Source organism: Monodelphis domestica, chromosome 2 (genome assembly GCF_027887165.1).
Source record: "Monodelphis domestica isolate mMonDom1 chromosome 2, mMonDom1.pri, whole genome shotgun sequence".
In the NCBI taxonomy this organism is placed as follows: domain Eukaryota; kingdom Metazoa; phylum Chordata; class Mammalia; order Didelphimorphia; family Didelphidae; genus Monodelphis; species Monodelphis domestica.
This window is the reverse complement of record NC_077228.1, coordinates 27,877,082-27,896,253: the sequence shown is the minus strand read 5'-3', so window position 1 is coordinate 27,896,253 and position 19,172 is coordinate 27,877,082. Positions and strand designations below refer to the sequence as shown.

General features: G+C 43.0%; 1 protein-coding gene across 5 annotated transcripts in view; it reads right to left on the bottom strand.

Moving 5' to 3' along the window:
• Nucleotides 1-19,172, bottom strand: part of FAF1 (Fas associated factor 1) — a 438,628-nt gene that overhangs the window by 91,668 nt on the left and 327,788 nt on the right. For all 5 annotated transcript variants that reach the window (XM_056815169.1, XM_007480191.3, XM_016429780.2 and 2 more), the window contains one exon: nt 4,775-4,929. In XM_056815169.1, the coding sequence (XP_056671147.1) occupies nt 4,775-4,929 (155 nt within the window). The remainder of the gene's footprint in view (nt 1-4,774; nt 4,930-19,172) is intronic.

Sequence of the window (19,172 nt, the reverse complement as noted above, 5' to 3'; positions counted from 1 at the left end):
TCCCAATGAGGCCAGAATAGATTATCTCTAAGGTCCCATTGAGCTCTCAGCCAGAGGCCAAAGATAATATCCACTGCTCTGGGGAACTGCATTGGTGGATCCTTGGGACCTTAGATTGTATTCTGATTCTGGTATTTCCTGGCTGTAGAACCCGCAGCAAGTCAATTAAGCATTCAAATTGAGAAAGCACTTATGTCCATAGTACTCTCATCAGAACTAGGGAGTCACCCAGGGCTCCATAGCCTCTCTGAGCCTGTTTCCCCTTCTATAAAATGAGAAGGATGAGTAAGTAATTGCCTGTCAGTACTGAGAGGGGAAAGCGGAGGGAGGAAGATAAGTTCAATCATAACTTAGGAAAACTGGTGTGTAAATTTGTTAAAACATGCAATTGGTAATAAATGAATGAATGAATAAAAAAAATTACAGCTTTGTCAACCTTAAGGCAGGCTGGCATGGATCTATGCCAGGCACCACCTTCTTCCCTCCTTTGGCTCCCTTCCCCATCTTCCCCATTTGAATGTAAGATCCTTCAGGGCAGGGACTGTCTTTTGGCTAATATTTCCTTCCTTCCTTCCTTCCTTCCTTCCTTCCTTCCTTCCTTCCTTCCTTCCTTCCTTCCTTCCTTCCTTCCTGTCTTTTGGCTAATATTTCCTTCCTTCCTTCCTTCCTTCCTTCCTTCCTTCCTTCCTTCCTTCCTTCCTTCCTTCCTTCCTTCCTTCCTTCCTTCCTTCCTTCCTTCCTGTCTTTTGGCTAATATTTCCTTCCTTCCTTCCTTCCTTCCTTCCTTCCTTCCTTCCTTCCTTCCTTCCTTCCTTCCTTCCTTCCTTCCTTCCTTCCTTCCTTCCTTCCTTCCTTCCGTGTATTGGCTCCAAGGCAGAAGAGTGGTAAGGGCTCTGGGGTCAATGGGGTCAAGTAACTTGCCCAGGGTCACACAGCTGGAAAGTGTCTGAGGCCAGATTTGAGCCCAGAACCTCCTGTCTCTAGGTCTGGCTCTCAATTCACTGAGCTACCCAGTTGCCCCCCTAGTATTTGTATTTTCAAAGCTTAGCACAGCATTGGGCTAGGAGTTGCTGTTATGATCATTATTGTCATTTGCCCCACAGTCCAAAGACTCCAGCAAGAGTCAGAGAGGCCTGGACATCATATCCCAGAACCACAGATCTTTTGTCACTAGGTTCAGTTTAGCTCTTGTGATCTGTACCTCATAGATGAGAGGGCATTTTGTTTCTCTTTTTTAAAGGTAGGGAAATAGGTCTAGAGAGGTTAAATAACTTGACTAGTTATTTAACATTCTGTTAGTAAGCAGGCACCTAAGTGCCTGAGACCCGAGTTCAAATCCAGATTCAAACAACTACTAGCTATATAACTCTGGGTCACTTAAATCTGTCAGCTTCGTTTACCCTATCTGTAAAATGAGGATAAGATCCCACCTCAAAGGAGTGTTGTGAAGATCAAATGAGATAGCACAGTGTAAACCTTAAAGTGCTCTATTCATACTAATTGGCAATGATCATCAATAATAAACAACAGAGGTAGAATTTGAACCAAGTTTTGTATTCTATCCATGAACTCACCTAACTACCTATGAGGATTAGATGAAAGAACTGGGGATGTTTAGTCTAGAAAAGAAAAGACATGGGGGAGCCCCATAGCTGACTCCAAGTGTCTGAAATGCTGTCCTGTAGAAGAAAATGAGTGGATTTTTTGGGGGGCATCAGAGGAGAGAATGAGACACGAAGGGAGCAAGGGGCAGAGGGGAGTCAGGCTTAAAGCCCAGGGAGGAAGAGCACCACATAATGTGATAATCACAATATAGGACTTTAACTGTGTAGGCTGACTGATTACTTTCAGAATGCTTCTCTCCTCATTACCTCAGCAGCTGAGAGGTTTAAGCATTCTGTGCTGGAAAGGATATTTGGCACCAGCAGATCTGGGTTCAAATCCTATATCTTCTATTTTGGGGTTTCTGTATGTCACTTAACCTGTTTGGTTTTGTTCCCTCCCCTGGAAGAAGAGGGGATTGGATGACACACATGACCCCTCTTGGTGCTAGATTTTATAATTTATAAGAGATGAACACTGGAAGGTTTAGAAGGCCAAAGGGAGCCTGTGGCTGAATTCAGCTGAGAACTTTGGTCTTAACTGAGCACCAGAACCCGGAGCAGAGAGCTCCTCCACCCCCTGAAAAATGAGGGTGGTCATGAGAGAGATTTGCTTTGGAAAACTCTAAGTAGAAGGAAGGCTGCTGTCACCCATTTCTAGGGCCATCAGTTGTATGGCTGGGTTTTTACATAAAGAAGCCTAAGCAGGACAGACATAATTAGACACCTCAACTCCGGAGAATCACCTCTGACCCAGGTGGTGAGAAAACTCCAGGGAAGTGGAGCCCCCTGTTTCTAATAAATTATTTAAATTCATTGGTCTCTTAGCTTTCTGAGACAACTGTGGCAAATTCATGCTGACTGCATCTAGGAGGGAGTATTTCCACCAAATCACTTCATCTTTTCATCTGCTTTCAGAAAAACAGTCTCCTCTTGTTGGGCTTTAGCTTCATGTGGGGGACTTTTATGGAGGGGTGGGAGCGAGAATAGGGCCAGGAGAGCAACATCTCCTTGGATTTCTGCATCATTTCTGAGAGAACTGGATGTTCTCTATATAAAGCTAGTCCTAACTTAGTATACAAAGATATAGTTCAATTGCAAATGTGGCAATTGAAGGCTTTCAAAATTCCAAGGATAGGATTGAGAGATGGGGGGTAGATCCCCCCTCCCACCGCCTCAAACTCTGTTTTATTTCCAAATACATTTTTCTTTTGAAATGCTCATGACCTTCCTGGTTTCTTCTCCTTACCACAAATGTAACTCCATCCCAAGATGTTAAGGAAAGGGCCTCCCCACCCCCACCATCATACTTCACAATCCAGCCTGGGCCTCATTGAGAAATAGCTCGAAAGCCTGAAACAGGGCCTTTATTTGGTGTTTTACAAAGTGTCATAAGGAGTTAATAGGACACAGCTGTACAGGCTCTGTCTAATCAGCAGCTTCTGTCGCTTTGGTCACCGCAGGTATCTGTGTAACCTGCACACTCCGATTACTAGTGTATCAAAGTTGTGCCACTTCACAGACTTCTTGAGAGAAACATAACAAAGCAATTACATGGCTGTTGATTGTCAGTCAGAAAAAACCCTTCTCCAACACTGTTTTTCAAAAGAATCGACACTGCAATTTTTTGTCATTGTAAAATAAAAGGGGCGAGGGAATTAAATGGGGACGGGAACAAAATAACAGCAGGTAGCCGGCTGAACTTCGCCACTACAGATGGTTTAGAAATAGTGTTTCCTTCTCCATCGAGCTGGGGGATAACAAGAAAGGAGGAGCTTCCTCGCTGCCACTGAATGGCGGTACCCAAAGGGTTAGCCCAGGCTCCAGGCTCCGACCGGCCTCATGAAAGGCCTCCGAGGCCGCATTTTTTGATCTGTTTTGGCCATTGCTTTTCATCACCTTTAACTGAGTGTGAATAATCACCCGATTTCATTTAAACAAATACAGGTGCTGAAGGGCCTTGCTCTCTGGAGCACAGGGAGCATTTCCAAAGCAGGGTAAAGAGAGCCAGCTCCTGCTCTGGGCTGCCTGGTTAAAGAAGGAATTCGTGGAGGAAGAAGGGATGACGGTTCTAGCACCCTAGCAGCATCAAGAGCAAGAATCCTTTCTATGCAGGTTCCCCCCTTCTCAATTCAGGCAGTCTGGCCCTGCTAAGGAGACAAATCTAATGATTTCTAGCTGCTCTGCCTGTTGCTTAAAGGGGGGAGAGCACAGTAGCCAGGCCCTGAAGTGAATTCATTTAATCTCTTGTTCACAGGCCAGCAGCTTGTGATTGCGAGTGTGTTAACACACCCAAAGTAGCATCACGGGGTGCGCTGGAGCCACATGTGTAATTAAACACTTTGGACTTTCTCTCTGCTGAGAAACTCAAACAGGCTTGACTCGGAGAATTATTCCTCACTCAGAGATATTATGATGAACAAACTAAGTAAACTTCTCCCTGCGGCGAAGGAGGGGATTTTTTTCCCCTATTGAGAATATGGACGCATTGCTGGCTGGGTGCAAAAGAATGTGTGCAATAAGGCGATTACATCAATTAGTGTATGGTAGAGTTAAGCCATTCCCAACCCTCCTGGGCCGGGCCACAGGAGCGCTCTTCCTCCGCCACTGAAGTTATTAAAAGTAAACTCATCATTAGCACTATGTGGGACACTTCAATGTTGGGTGAACCTTAAATCATTATTGAAACAGACTTGCAAGGCTCAAGAAAATTCATGGTAATGATTTTTACTGCTTTTAAGAAAGGCTAGAAAAGTTGGAGGGGGGTGCATGCATGCGTGTGTATGTGTGTGTGTGTGTATGTGTGTGTGTGTGTGTGTGAGAGAGAGAGAGAGAGAGAGAGAGAGAGAGAGAGAGAGAGAGAGAATGTATTTGTGTATCATCTACACATACATACATGTTTTGAATTTTTAGACTTAAGGGAATAGCTCTCATCTATGGCCAAATACCCCCCAACACTGAAGCACTGTTCTGTTAGCTGATAGGGCAAGGAGCATTGATCTAAGGAATTGTGCTAACAGAAGGCCTGAGGAGGCAGATTCCAGAATTCTGTGCTTCCTCAGACCAGAAACCAGCCCATGAGCCTCTTGCCAGATGATGGCCCTTTTGTAGGGGTTTGGAGGTGGGGTGGGGTGGGGGTCCAGGGAGGTCATCTTGGGAAAGAGATCAATTACCTTGCTCTGTTCGCTTCTTTTGTCATATCCCATGCCCAGGTTATGAAATTTTGACTCAGATAAGAGACAATGGATTCAGCACAGAGCATTTGTGAGCAGAAGACGTTGGTTAAAACACTTTCATCGTGATGGAGGTAGATAGCCAGAAGCTTTCTCTGTAAAGAAGAGAAAAAGCTGGTCAGTCCACATGCCTCCCCCACTTCAGGTTTCTTCTCTAGTTTGACAATAGTGAGCACAGATCAGACGGATCTGCTCCCCACCTGCCTTCTTCTCAGCATTGTCCCAGCACATGGCTTCCCTTATGTGGGGCTTCAGAGGCTGGAGCACCAAGGTGCCCCTACCCTCTGAACAGTGTTCCCCCCTTACAGATTTCTGGTCATACATGCTAGGCTGTCTCAAGTGGAAATGGCAACCAGGTCACTGGCTTTCCCCTGAATAAAAGGCATGTGCCAGACTTCATATCGAATGCACATTTTCAATTTGTATAGACGCATTAATTTTGAATTGTTCGGCTATTCAGAGAAAAGAAAAACTCACTGAGGTCTGATAACCAAAAATCCTTTAAAATATTTTTATATGTTTTTAATCTGAATAGTCAACATTCCCTTTCTAAGATCAGAGGAGAGGCTCTGAAATGCCATTTTCTTTTGATTTTCTTTCTAGAGGTGATTTGAGATCCCTTAAAGCCCCCCAATTATATGCATTCCCGAACTGATAGGAAAAAAAACAAGAAGACACAGAGTCCACACTGAAGTCTGCATAGATTATTATAAGAAAAAGCTCCATGGGTTTTCTCATGAAAATACTTGTCTCATATACCAATGGTGGGACTTGTCTGAAGGGCAGTTCTCCACATTTGGGAGACTGGCATGACAAAACCCACAAGCTCAAGGCGGAAACTGAAATAGAAATCATGAATTATGTTGCATGCTTGCTGCTTTTCTTGTATGTAACAGAGGATCCTATATGAAAGCAGTTCTAAATGGTCAGATGAAAAAAACCGAGGGTACTGGTGACAGCTCATTTCTTATTAAAACAAGTTCCTCCAGTTTATAAAGCATTACCCCATTTTACACACTTGAAAAATAAATCTAAGAGAAGGGTGACTTGCCCATGGTCTGGCTGCTAGAGGTGCCAGAGCTAGGGTGGGGAACTGGGTATGCGCATTCAGATAAAAAAACCAGTCTCTCTGTCCAGCCCCATCCCTCTGCCTCTTCAGCACCACAAGAAGTAGCAAGCGGGCATTGGGATGGCATAGATGTTCTCTGCTTTAAGGTACCACATACACACAGCCCAATGAGAGTCTAAAAGTGTTCCATGAGCATGTGGTGAAGGAAAGGGTCAAGCAAGTTCTAGGTCTTTCTTTTGGTATTCTGTAGAAGAAGAAACAATCCCCAGTCACCATGGCAAGGAAGGCGGGAAATCTGTGGGTGCAGGAAAAGGCAAGAAGGCTCTTCACCTAAGCCAGGAAGGGAGGGAGTAAAGGTGTGATTGTTCCCATGCAGATGATAAGGAGCATGAGACTCAAGGTCACACAATAAATGTACAGTCTCCTAATTCCCAGTCTAGGGCTTTCTTCAATGCATGTGGAATAGGTCAAGCTGAGGGAAAAAGCAGAGTACAAGTGATCCCTTTGGAGACTGCTGTAGAGGCAAGCAACACAGTTTTGCATATGGGAGCACTGGGTTCAAATTCTGAGTTTCCCCTCTCTGGGTCTCATCTCTCTTGTGGGTAAAATGAGGCTGTACCAGACCATCCCTAATGCTCTTTACAATTCTAAGTCTATAATCTCTCAACTTCCAGTCACCTAGAAGGTACAACATCTCAACAAACTATCATGATGACTGATGCTGTTCCCCAGAGTTCCATAAACTAGCTGGCCATGGTGACAGAGAACAGAGCGGGCCTCAAAATGGGTCAGTTCCTAAAACTGTCTGTGTATGACCACCTGACCCCAATGTAGCTTCAACTGGCTGGCTGGCTCAGTGGGGATCCTCATAAAGACATTTTATAACCATAGAAGTAAAGAGACAAAATGCCATTTGGAAGCAAAGAGCTATTATCACAGTCTACAGGTCTTGGGCAAACCACTTTCCCTCTTACTTAGGGCCTCAGATTCTTTATCTGGCATTGGTCTATAAGATCTATTTCTGCTCTAATATTCTACAGTTCTATTTTCTAATGTTTCATGTTTTAAGGTCCTTTCAAGCCATAATATTTATATCTAATTCTAAGGTTCTCTTTAGTTCTGAAATTTTCTGTTCTATGTTCTAAGAAGATTTCTAGCTCTGACATTCTATGTTTTAAATTCTAAATTCTAGGTCTTACCATTCTATATTCTCATGTTTTGGGTTTTTATATTTCTTTTGTCTCTGAAAATCTCAGTTTTAAGGTCCCTTTTGGCTCTATAGTTTAATGATTTGAGGGCAAAACAGGTTGTAAGCTCAGATTATTTCTGAAGATGAGTTTAGGAACATTGATTCTTCTGAGAGATAATTTTTTTAAATGGCATTATCACTATTTTTGTAGGCTACTCCAAATGCATAGATGCCTGAGAGAAACCACCATGTAATTGTAAAGCCTGCAATATGAGAGCTAGGGGGGACCTTTGAGGTTTATCTTGTGCAGCCAAATAAGGAAACTGAGGTGTGGAGTAGCTAGGTAATTTGCCAAGGTCACAGAGCGAATGAGTAGGGGGGGCTGCCATGGGGATTCAGGCTCTGGATTCCCAGCCCAGTCCAAAAGTGTTTCCACTCCACCAGGCTGGTGATTCTGCATGAATGCATCTCAGCAACTCTATCTAATGCACCACTGGGAACACTCAGCTATCCATTGAAAAATCAGCATCGTTCTGGCCAAACACGGTCCATGGTTAGTTAAATCTTTAAAATGCCCACTTCTTCAAAGAACACCCCAAAGGAACATTAGACTTTGGGAAAGAAATTAGTGATTTACACTGATATCGTGCTGATTTAATTTAAATGCTCTTCAAAACAAAACACACATGTGCCCGGCAAGGCCGTTAATAAGCCCAACAAGGCGAGTTCCACCTAAGTGCAGCCAACAATGTTGACTGAAACGAAACTTGAAAATCCAGGCCACGGATGCACAATATCATGTAATAAAACAGCATCTCTTTGGTGATATTTAATTTAAAAAGAAGAAAGAGGCCGGCCGAGATCGGGCACTGTCTGTTTGGGAGGATCAGCCACTCTGCATTTCAAAGCGCTGGTCCCTGCAATATCCAGGTTACTGTGCTAGAATCCCGACTATTATCCAGCCCTTGTAAGAGAGGGAGGGCAAAGATGTGTTTACTCAGTGATTAAGGCCTTAGAATAAGCCTCTCGCTCCTAGAGAGACAGCTCCCCACTTATTCATTTGGGCCAATTCACAAAGCCCCGAAAGATTAAACATCCATGCTGAGAAGACAAGCGAATGCAGACGGTGAAAGAGAAATAAAAATTCTTTAAAAACTCTGAGATGACTTCATTATTTTTCCACAAGGAAACTTTAGGAAAGTGTTTAGTTAGAAAAAAACCCACATTGACCTCTCTCTAAACCCTTAATCTTTCCTTTGTGGCGGGTCTGCTTTGTGGTAAGCGGCTGGCGCGGCTCGCTCACTCGCCCCCCTTTTCACTGGGAAAGCTTGAGAGAAAGGCTCGGGAGCAACTGTGTAAGTTCCAAGGCCACTGTGAACTGAAGAGTCCAGTAAAGGACACTGCAGCAAAGCCCGTTTTCAGCTCTAAATTCAGTGTACAAAAGTGGGCCCTGAAGAAAGCCAGCATCCTGGAAGGATGCTGGGCCTGCCCTGAGCTGGGGGTGAGGAAGGGTCAAAGGAGCTCTGCTGGCTCACATCTGTTGAGTTCAAATATCTCCTAATGGTGGTGATGGGGGTGGGGGGTGGTGGAGAGGAGAGAATGGGGTGGAGACAGCCACATATTCAGGCTCCAGGGAGCTTCAAATCAGTCATGGGAAGCCTTTGGTCATTGGCTGGCTGAGACCTACTCTGGGGAAGGCAGAAGTACCTGATTCTGCGTAGCAGGGGCAGATGGCACAATCAGGGGGCTGTGCCCAGCAACGAGGTTGGGAACACAAATGGTAATGTGATCAGCTAACACCTGAGCAGGACAAGGAGCAGCAGCAGCAGTTTAGGAAAAGTGTGCGAAAGGCCTTCACTTATATCCACCTGGCTAGTCTTGAATCAGCAAATGGGGGGTTAGGAGCTAGGGGGTGCTCTGTCTTGCCTTTGAGGGACAGGGGGAGGATTCATATTTCTACCAGTTTAGATCCTGGCCTTTAGGAATTCCTTCAGGAATCAGTCTTTATTAATAAATATTTGTTGACTGATTTATGGCTAGCTGTGGCCAAAAGACCCATTGCACTATGACTTTTTGGTGCACAGTCTGGGCACTTAGGCTATATGAAGCTTGCCCAGATTGGCCACACCTTTTGGAGGTCATGAGCCATTGACATGGCCTTTGAGGTCCAAGGGCCTTTTCCATGACTTGGGACAGTGCCAGAAAAGGATCTGAATGGAAGTAAAGGAGCACAGTGAGTAAACAAGGGTCAATACTGAGGGGAGGCGGTTCTCAGATCACCCAGTTGTGCTATTCTCAAAATTCCTGTGCTTGGTGGGCTCCATGGTATCAAATCTCTGGGGCCCTAAAGAGCACCAGCAAAAAAATAATGTTTTGGCATATGAAAAATGCCAAGAAGGCACTAATCTAACTTGGCTCTGAGCTGCAAAGACCTCAAGACTTCTTTGACAACCTAGAGAAATTAGTTAAATAGAAAAAGATGTTGAGTTCCAAGGAGGCATTCAATGAGCACCTGTGGAAGGAATGAGAGAACAAGCCTCCTCACTTCTTTTTTGAAAGTGTGACAATCTAATGAGAGGTCATCCATGGTATTTGAATTAAATTATTTTAAATTATATGATCCCAGGCACAAATGATTTCTAAGGGTGGTTGTTATTCCAATACAGAGCTGCTGCTTATTCTGAGGACGTTTCTCCACTGGACAAAATCTGGTTGTTAAGGTGGCACAGACTCTACAGCATGGGCCTCTTTTTGTTGGGGGAACAGGAAGTCTAGAGATCTCCTGACAGCAGAGAGGGGAAAGAATGGGATCTGGCCTATAGGACCTAGCTTCAAAGCTTCACTTTAACACTTCCTAATTTGAGGAATGTCCTTCTCTTCTCTGGGCTGCAGTTTTCTCATCTGGAGAATGACAGAATGAAACCAATCGTCTCTCCAGACCCCTAACTCTATGCTTCCTACAAACAGCCTTTTTGTCTAGGATCATATCAGTGCTGGGCTGGAGATGAGAGTCTTTGGCCAAACCCAAACTAGAACAGAGGTGTCAAACATGCAGCCAAAATAGATTAAAATGTAACTGGGAAATATTTTAACAAAATAAATAAAAATATAATAAATATAGGTAAGATTCCCTTTTAAGCCTAAGTCAATATGTTGCTACAGGGATCTTTCTGTACGGACTAATGCCCCACACCTCCCTTCTATTTCAACTTGACACACCTTGTTCTCTTTGCTGTCCTATAGCCTCAACAAACAGTCATCCAGTGTCTCCTTAGAAAGTTCTTTCTCTCTCTCTCTCCCTTGCCCCCTCTCTCCAAATATGATTTTATGGTTTCAATTTTGAAGGAAACTCCACTGGCTCCTCCCCAGGGAAGTCACAAGGGAAGATGAGTGAAGAATTAGGCCTGGGTCCTGGGTTTGCTGCTCAATCCCTGGATGACTTTGGGGAAATCTCTGTCCCTCTCTGGAATCTCTAAACTCAAATACTTAACAATGAGTTTCCACCACTGTAAAATGGAACATTAAACAATACAATTTTGGAACTCCCTTCTATTTCCAACATTCCATTTTCTGAGGAAAATTGGGCACAATGAAAGGTGAACCTCAAGACATGGCAAGAATCAGCGATAAGGACTACATTTTTATGGCAGTCACAAAAGGAAAGGGATCCTTCATGATGCGTAGATCGGCATCCAGACAAATCATGAATGAGAACTAGAATCAGAGAAAAAAGATTCTGTTGCTAAGAAGGTCACCTGGGCTGTTAGCCAGTCATTTCAACTCAGGTATTCATGTGCAGGTATACCAAAGGCAGGGGTGGACTCTGCCCTCAGAGGGAAAAGACAAGCTAACTTATATGTGGTCCTCCAACAGGGGCTCAGAGGTCACCTACCTGACAGCAGTGCTATAGAGCAGCGGTTCTCAACCTCTCAATTTGTAGCAATGAGAATACATAAAACTTATCAGGTATTTACATTCCGAATCATAACTGTAGCAAAATGACAGTTTGGAAGTAGCCCCCAAAATCATTTTTTGGTTTGGGGTCACTGCAACATGAGGAACTGCATTGCGGGGTCACAGCATTAGAAAGGCTGAGAACCGCTGCTCTAGAGGATGCTCCTGACTTGAGAAACTGGACTAGAAAGCCTAGAGTTACAGTATCACAGGAATTGAGAGCCTGAAGGACTTATACAAATCACTGACACAACCTTTCTTCATTCAATGCAGAATGACATGCGGTTGTTCAAGCTTTGTTCAGAAAGGTTCACAACCTCATAAGGCAGCCTTATTCTATTTTTATTTACTTTTAAATCTTTATCCTTCCACTTTAGAATCAATACTAAGTATTGGCTCCAAGGCAGAAGAATGGTAAGTAAGGGCTAAGAGACTGGGGTTAAGTGACTTGCTCAGGATCACATAACTGGAATGTGTTTCAGGACAGATATGAACTCAGGACCCCGCACCTCCAGGTTTGGCTCTCAATTCAATAAGCCACTTCACTGCCCCAGAATATTCCATTTTTAAAGAGCTCAAATTATTGAGAGGTCAGGTGATGTAGTAGATGGAGAGCTGGCCTTGAGCTAGGAAGACCTGTGTTCTAGTCCTGTCACTTAACCATCTTGGCTGTATGACCCAGGCTAAATTATTACCTCTCTGTATTCTGGGCAACTCTCTAAGTCTATGAAGTGCAGAGAAAGGTGTTGGCCCGGATTGAGGAGGGAGAGGTGTTTATACTGAGGAAATCTCAGGCCCTGCCTGAGCCATATCTAAACTCTTCACATTTCCCCTGCCAAATTACAAGCCAAATTGCTACAGAACTGTCTTCCAACCAACCAAATTCACAACAGACAACAAGAGAAAATAAAAGGAGGAGGAGGACAACACCCTAAGGCCTACTTATCACAGATTTGTATCAAACCTGTTGCCTAAGCCTTTCACATTAAACAAAATCTCCCATGGAGTAGGCTGCTAGCCCCATCAGTTGGACCCAAGTTCTTGAAAAAGCAGAAGGGATAGCCAAGAACATGGACCAAGAGTACAGATGTTTGCTTTTCTTAAAACAGAAACCAACAGCTAGGCTTGAAATGGTGAATCAAGTCAAACATTAGATTCTCTTGAAAGCTAAGAATAGAAACAATGACCAGGAAATACTAGTGGGGTTCGGGGGTCTAGGCTCTGTTGCCAGACTGAACACCATTCACTTCTATTTGATTATTGTGTTTGGCAACTGAAAGAGAAGGAAAAGGAAGAGAAAACTCTAAGGCCTAAGGGGTTAGAAAATGGATACTAGTTAACAGAACATAAAACTCAAGGCAGTGGCTTTAGACCAGTCTGAAACAGCATATTCCTAACAATTCTCATTTCTGAAGTCTTAAGGCTGATGATAGTCTTATCTAAGGGCAAATACTTTCTTCTCCATTTGACAGAAGAGAAAATTGAGGTTCAGAACAGGGCAATGACTTGCCCAAGGTCACATGGCCAGTAAGCAGGTAACATTTAATTGCCAAGGTCAGCTATAATGCTAGGTGCCTTTGGCATCTTGGCAGCCTTGCTCTTGCTCATATGGTTCCCCTGGCCTCAAGGGGCTCAGCAGCCTTAGTAGCTGCCAGCTACATCGAACTTGAACCTTCCTACCACACCCCCAAGAAGCCACATAGCACCCTAAGACCCAGCTCTAGTGAGGAGAGCCATGCTCTCCCAGGGCTGCCCATTCTACCTGGGACAATTTAGATTCTTAGCAATCAGAGAAGTTCAAGGAAGAAGTGACCTCCCTGGTCAAGGAAGATCTTACTTCAAGCCCAAAGTGGCACCTGCAGGTTCTACACAGTGTTCTTGGTTTTGATCTCTGGAGTAAAGAAGAACAAACGTAGTCCTTCTTATGTGCCACCCACCTGAAATTACTGTCTACCACAACCTCTAGGCCTATTTTAGGTGAACTGCTGTGGAGACACCTCTCCTATCTTGTACCCAGGGAATGTAAAATTGAGATTTGAACTCTGGACTCCATTCCCCAGGAGTCCTTGCTAGCTCCCAGAATGCCCTCTAATCTCACTGAATTCTCATGTGGGCCAAGATTGAGAAGGTATTTGACCTGATTGCAAAGGCTTTTGTGTCTCTTTTTGGACTTCCATTTTGGAGCAGACGCGTCTCTTTCAGGATGTGAGGTTATCTTGTCTAGGCCTCTGGCCTAGGCATGTGTTTTCTTCTTTTGTAATCTCTTTAATCTTTAATCTTTAATAAACCTCATAAAAATAATACTCCTTGCAGAGAGAAACAATTTCTACCTGCCTCAGTTTCCCAAAATTTTAATCTTTACAGGAAATGATCTGTGGAAACTCAGACTGGGACTTGGCATTTAGCCTTTTTTCATTTCTTCTGTACTGGTGGGCAGGATAATTCTGAAAAAAAGAGAACTCAAAATCTGAGGGGTCACACTGGGAAAGAAGCTACAGAGCAGCCAGTTGAGTCTGGAGGACAAAGAAGACTTCCTAACTAGAGTGAAAGAATCTCCCTGGGGAGAGCAAAGGCCTTCAAGCAGAGAATGGATGACCACCTGTCAATTGTGTTATAGTGGGGATCCTTTTGGTAAAGGCTACTAAGCTCCCTGCCTAATCCACATATAATGATTAGATGAAATACTACTACTACTTTAAGGTGCAAACTCTAGCCTGGCATGCATGGAAAGTCCCCTACAATGTGGCTGTAATCCACATGGTTCATCTTATGACCCACTTATGGTCCCCCTAGATAAATTCCCAGCTTCAATCCATGCAGACCATGCTCATTTCCTGAGCTCACCCTCTATCCTATTGACTCTACACCTCTGCTTAGGTCATCTTGCATCAGGTCATCTTGGGCCCAAGGGCAGAGATGGGGTCTGATTTAAACTCTTATCTCAGTAATGATTTCTATGCTCTGCATACAGCAGGTACTTAATTGAAGTTTGTAGAATTGAAAGCTGATTTCTCATTCATTCATAAAAAGCACTAGAGACATGAAGGTATATACACTAAGACTGCTCTAAAGGAGATACCAAGGGACATACACATTTGTGTTGTACAAGGAAGAGTGAAGTAAGTGAAAAGGAATCATGCAGGCAAAATGATTTGGTAAATGTGAGGAGGGTCTGGAAGGCAAGAGATGGCGATGGATGGGACCCATTCACTCATTTGCTCAATAGACATTGATTCTATGTTACTGTGTGCAAAGTCCTGTGGTGGGAAAGTAAAGAGATATGAGTTTAGGTTCTGTGAAGCCTCATGGAGCTCACCATCTCATAAGGTGGCTGTGATTCCAACATAAGAGCAACATACCATTATTACCGTGAACAGTACAGAAGAGAAAAGGAAGCTCAATGAGAGGTGATTATCCACTGGAAAAAAAACAGGAAAGGCTTGAGAGAGGCAGAGCTATTGGAGTTGAACCTTCAGATATCCAAAGAGTGATCATGGGTCAGATGGAATCCAAAATGAACCATTTTTTTGCCCTTGAGGAACTCACATGAGATTAGGTGAGAAGATTAAAATATATACACCAGGCTAAATTGAAACAACTGTAGCAAGATAGAGTCAGGATCATAAAACAAAATTAGAAAGGATTTTAGGAGATTAAAAAGAATGTGAAGGTCAGATAACCCAAGTTATTGGTCTAAGGTCACATAGCTATGATTCTACTTTTGCTCCTCTGACTTCAGTCCTCATTTTGCAAATAGAAAAGGTTTACCCTAGAAAGCATATTTTCAGCTTTGCATGTTGAAGGAATCTACATAGTTTATAGCAACTCCTGGAACACAAGACATTGACAACTTCCTGAATTCTAATTCTAAATTCTAAATGGGCTCAGCTGATTATCCTGCTGGAGTAATAATGAATAGGCCACAGAACTTCATATAGAAGGGACCTCTGGGAGAAGAGATATAGTTTGATATCCACTTTGTCTTGGACACAAAAAGAGTGTGACAAGTGGGACAAGAGCCACGACTCCAGAATGCACTACTATTTAAAGAGGGTGAAGGCAATTTGTAAAGCTTTAAGGTGCCAGTTGTGGTCACTCAATGATTTTGTGAGCATTCAATAGGCATCTGCTTTGTGCAAGGTACTAGGTATATGAATCAGCCCCCGAAATGATCCCTGAGCTGAGCTTTGGAAAAAATAAAGGGATTCTCTGAGGTAAAGAGAGATGAAAAAGAGGGCACTACAGGGGTGAAGAGCAGTCTGTTCAGATGTGGTACATGGAATGTCATGCACAGAGAATATTAGCAAGATTAGTTTGATAATACCAAGAATGAGATAACAGTAATATATGACAAGCCTGGAAAGGTAAACTGGAGACAGGATGCAAAGAGATTTAAAGACTCTTCAAAGGAGTCTGAATTTTATCCTAAAGACAAGAAGCAAACTCCTAGAGCTGTATTGGTGATGGCATAGCCTTCATGCCCTGGTGTACCAGAAGGGGCTGTTCTATTCCCCCTCAACACTGTGCCTGAGGACAATACTGGATTCAAGCCTTTCCTCCCTCCACTCTCTGAGGTAATGCAGGTGTTTCACAGGTGGCTTGAAGTTGCAGTTTGGGCATGGGATCTTAAAGTTTGCCAATGCTGCCCTAGAGCATTTGGAAAGGCTGTCAGACCACACACTGGCAGGATGTGTTATATAGGAGATATGTATACATATATATACATATATACACACATACATATATATATATACACACACATACACATATATATATATATATATATGTATATATATATATGTATATAGGATGGCTAGGAGATGAGAGAGGCTGTAGATTGGGAGAATGATTAAGTTACTAGAATAGTCCAAGGGAATAGGTGGGGGGCAACAGACCACTAAGTTGGTGGCCATAGGAATGCAGAAAAGGGGACAGATTGGAGAGCTGCTGTAGACGTAGAATTGAAAAGACTTGGCAAGTGATTAGATATGGGATTGAGGGAAAATAAAGAATTTAGGATGACTTCAAGGTTGTGTGCTAAGTTGCCTGGGAAAAGGGTTGGGACTCTCAACATTATAGGGAAACACTTTGGGGGAGAAAACAAGCTGTTCTGGGCACGTTGAGTATTAAAAAAACCCCATGGTATATCCTGCTGCAGATGCCTACTAGGCAGCTGAAGAGCTGTCTTTCATTAAAGGTTTTTGGATTCTGTAGCATAAATATAATGGCCCTTAGTTTACAGAAGAGGCAGCATGATAACTAAGCCAAGAGTAAGAAACACCCAGGGATGACCCTTAATCTCTAGCTCCCAAACAACTCCTGAACTAGCTGGTATAGTGGAAAGAACTCTGGCTGTAGGGTCATGATGGGAGGGTGAATCTTGGCTCTGCTACTTCCTACTTGTGTGGTCAAGTCAATTTTCCTCTCTAGCCGTCAGTTCTTTTATCTGTAAAATGAGATGGTTCAACCAGATGGCCTCTAAGATCCCTTTTAGCTCAATCTCAGATTCCATAACAACAGTATTTGTTTGGTATCTCTTACCTAACATGCATGTGGATAAAATAGAAGCAATGCCTGTCAGTCCCAATGACAGGGACAGAGATGGCCCTGCCTTTTAGGAATTCTTTGGAAAAGTCAACAAGACAACAGAACAGAAGCATTTCCCAAATGGGTTTGTCTGTTGGTCTAATGTGAGTGAGGGATGGAGACAAGATGGAAATAGAAATGTCTATGTGGATGGTTCTTAAAAAAAGAATATACTAATTCCTCAACAATTTATTCCATTTGAAAACACTGATTAAGTCCTTAGTGTCAGGGGCAAGGCCTGGTGCTCTGGCCAAGGCATTTACTATGTGCAGGGCCCTGGACGTGGGAGATTGATGCAAAGGGGACTCAGTACTAGTTTCTTCTCCTAAGGAGTTCACAGTCCAAGTAATAATATTTGACATTTACAGAGTTGGTTAAGGTTGGTGTCATCTTATTTAAGTCCCATGATAATCCTGTTGAGAAGGGGACTGTAGCTTTCATTAATTCCACTTTACAGGCGAGGAAACTTAAATGTAGCTTTTATTAACACTTAAATTTCCTCACCTGTAAAGTAGAGTAAATAAAAGCTATGTTTAGAGAATGGTTGCCCTCTAGCAGGGGAATTTTTTAGGCAAAAGAAAACTCCCACACCTAGTCAAGGTTCAGGGAGACTGGAAAGAGAGACTATCCTAATGAAATAATTGGATCCTGGAAAGATTGAGAAGTTATCCAATTAAACTTTTGGGGTTTTTTTTTCTTCCCCCAAATACTAGTTGTTTTTTTGTTCATTTTTTTCAGCACGGAACTAAGGAAATGAAACTGATCAAACAACCCAGACCACATCCATCTGAATGAGTACCACCTCCTCTTGGTTGTGCAATGAATACAGCCTAGTGTTAGGAAGACCCGAGTTCAAATCAGGTCTCGGATACTACCTTTGTGTGACCTTGAACAAGTCATTTATCCTTTCTTTGCCTCAGTTCCCTCAACCTGTAAAAAGGAGATAACTGCACCTACCTCATAAGGTTGTAAGGATCAGATGAAATAATAATTATAAAGCCTCTATGGCTTGTAAAGCCATGGTGCCTGGTGTTGTATAAATACATATTCCCTTTCCCTTCTCTTCCCTGCTCCTTAAGAATCTTAGGTCAAATCTCTTTGGAGTGATTATGTGTGTGTGAGGGAGCAGGGAGAATCCCAGAATCACAGTAAGGGAGAACTGATGAGTTAGTCAGAGGCTTTTAGGCCAATCTACACACCAAAAGAATTTCCATTTCAACATTCCTGCCAAGTGGTCATTGGCCAGGGGTGGGCGTGGAGAGTCTTCAGGCTTGTTGGTGTGTTCCTTTCTCTAGTCACGTACAGGTAATGGCCCTGAACAGGAGCCCCTTCCCTCAGGTACCACACTTGGCTTTAAAAAACTTTGCAGACTGAAACCACATAGAGGAGGGCATAGAAGCTGAGAAACAGAATCACGACAGAATGAAAGGTTGCCCAAAGGCCTAGTAAATCTCTATCCCTCTACCAATACATACTCAATGCTTTCTGTGGACATTGTGCTAAGGACAGACAAGTCTAAACGATTGCCAAAACTTTCAAAGATCCTAAAAATTGAATGTAGTAACAGCCAGAAATGAGAAATTTCTAAAAAAGTATTCTGAAATACGATGGTTTTTAGCAGTTGCTTTGCTAAGGGCAGAGCACAGAGGCAGTGAAAAAGGCAGCAGGCAATGTGGGCACTTTCTCTACCAAGTGCTCTCCAATTCAATCAGTTGGAAGTGGTTTTCATTAAGATGGATTGAGTGTGGCATCGTGAGAAACACTTTATCAAATGTAGTGTTTTACTTAGTGATTATCTCTATACCAGTTGATGAAGCTCCCCAAATCCTTTGTAATCCCACCACTCCAATAAACATTTAATGAGTATAGAAGTTCAAAAAGCCGAGCAGAGGATTTAAACCTTCAATCTTGTTTTTATTTACTCTTGGAACTCAATTTCTCACTTGAAGTGAAGAATGCTGGTACTCAAAGCTCATCTGTTGCCCTGGTAAAACTCATGCGCCTCCCACGGTTTAAATTAAACATTGGATATTAAGGGGGCTGGAAAACAAATTTTAACTTTCCATTTCAGCAAAATGTCACAGTATCGGTCACTTTCACCTCAAGACTCCTGCTCAGCAGCAGAAATTAAGTTTTCCTCAATATGTTCTGTTCATGAGTTTTCCAGAAAGAAAATAGGAAAGGCTTGTTCTTAGTTTTTAAGACATGAAGCTGAAGGAGAAATTGAAGAAATTCAAGCTACAGTAATTTGTCAAAATAGCAATAATCATGTTATCAGTAGATAATCACATCCTACCATGCCAATGAATCAGTAGGCATCTATCAAGTGCTTACTATGTGTCCTAGGGCCTAGGGATACAGAGACAAAAATGAAAGTGTCTCTGCCCTTGAGGTACATACAGGGAGAAAACCTGTATAAAACTACAAGGGAAGACACTCAGGCTAGACTTCATGGAGAAGGTACCTAAGGTAAGCATGGAAGGGAGCCAGATTTCTAGGAGCAGAGGAAGGAGGGTAATCTGGACAGGGGAACTGCCCAT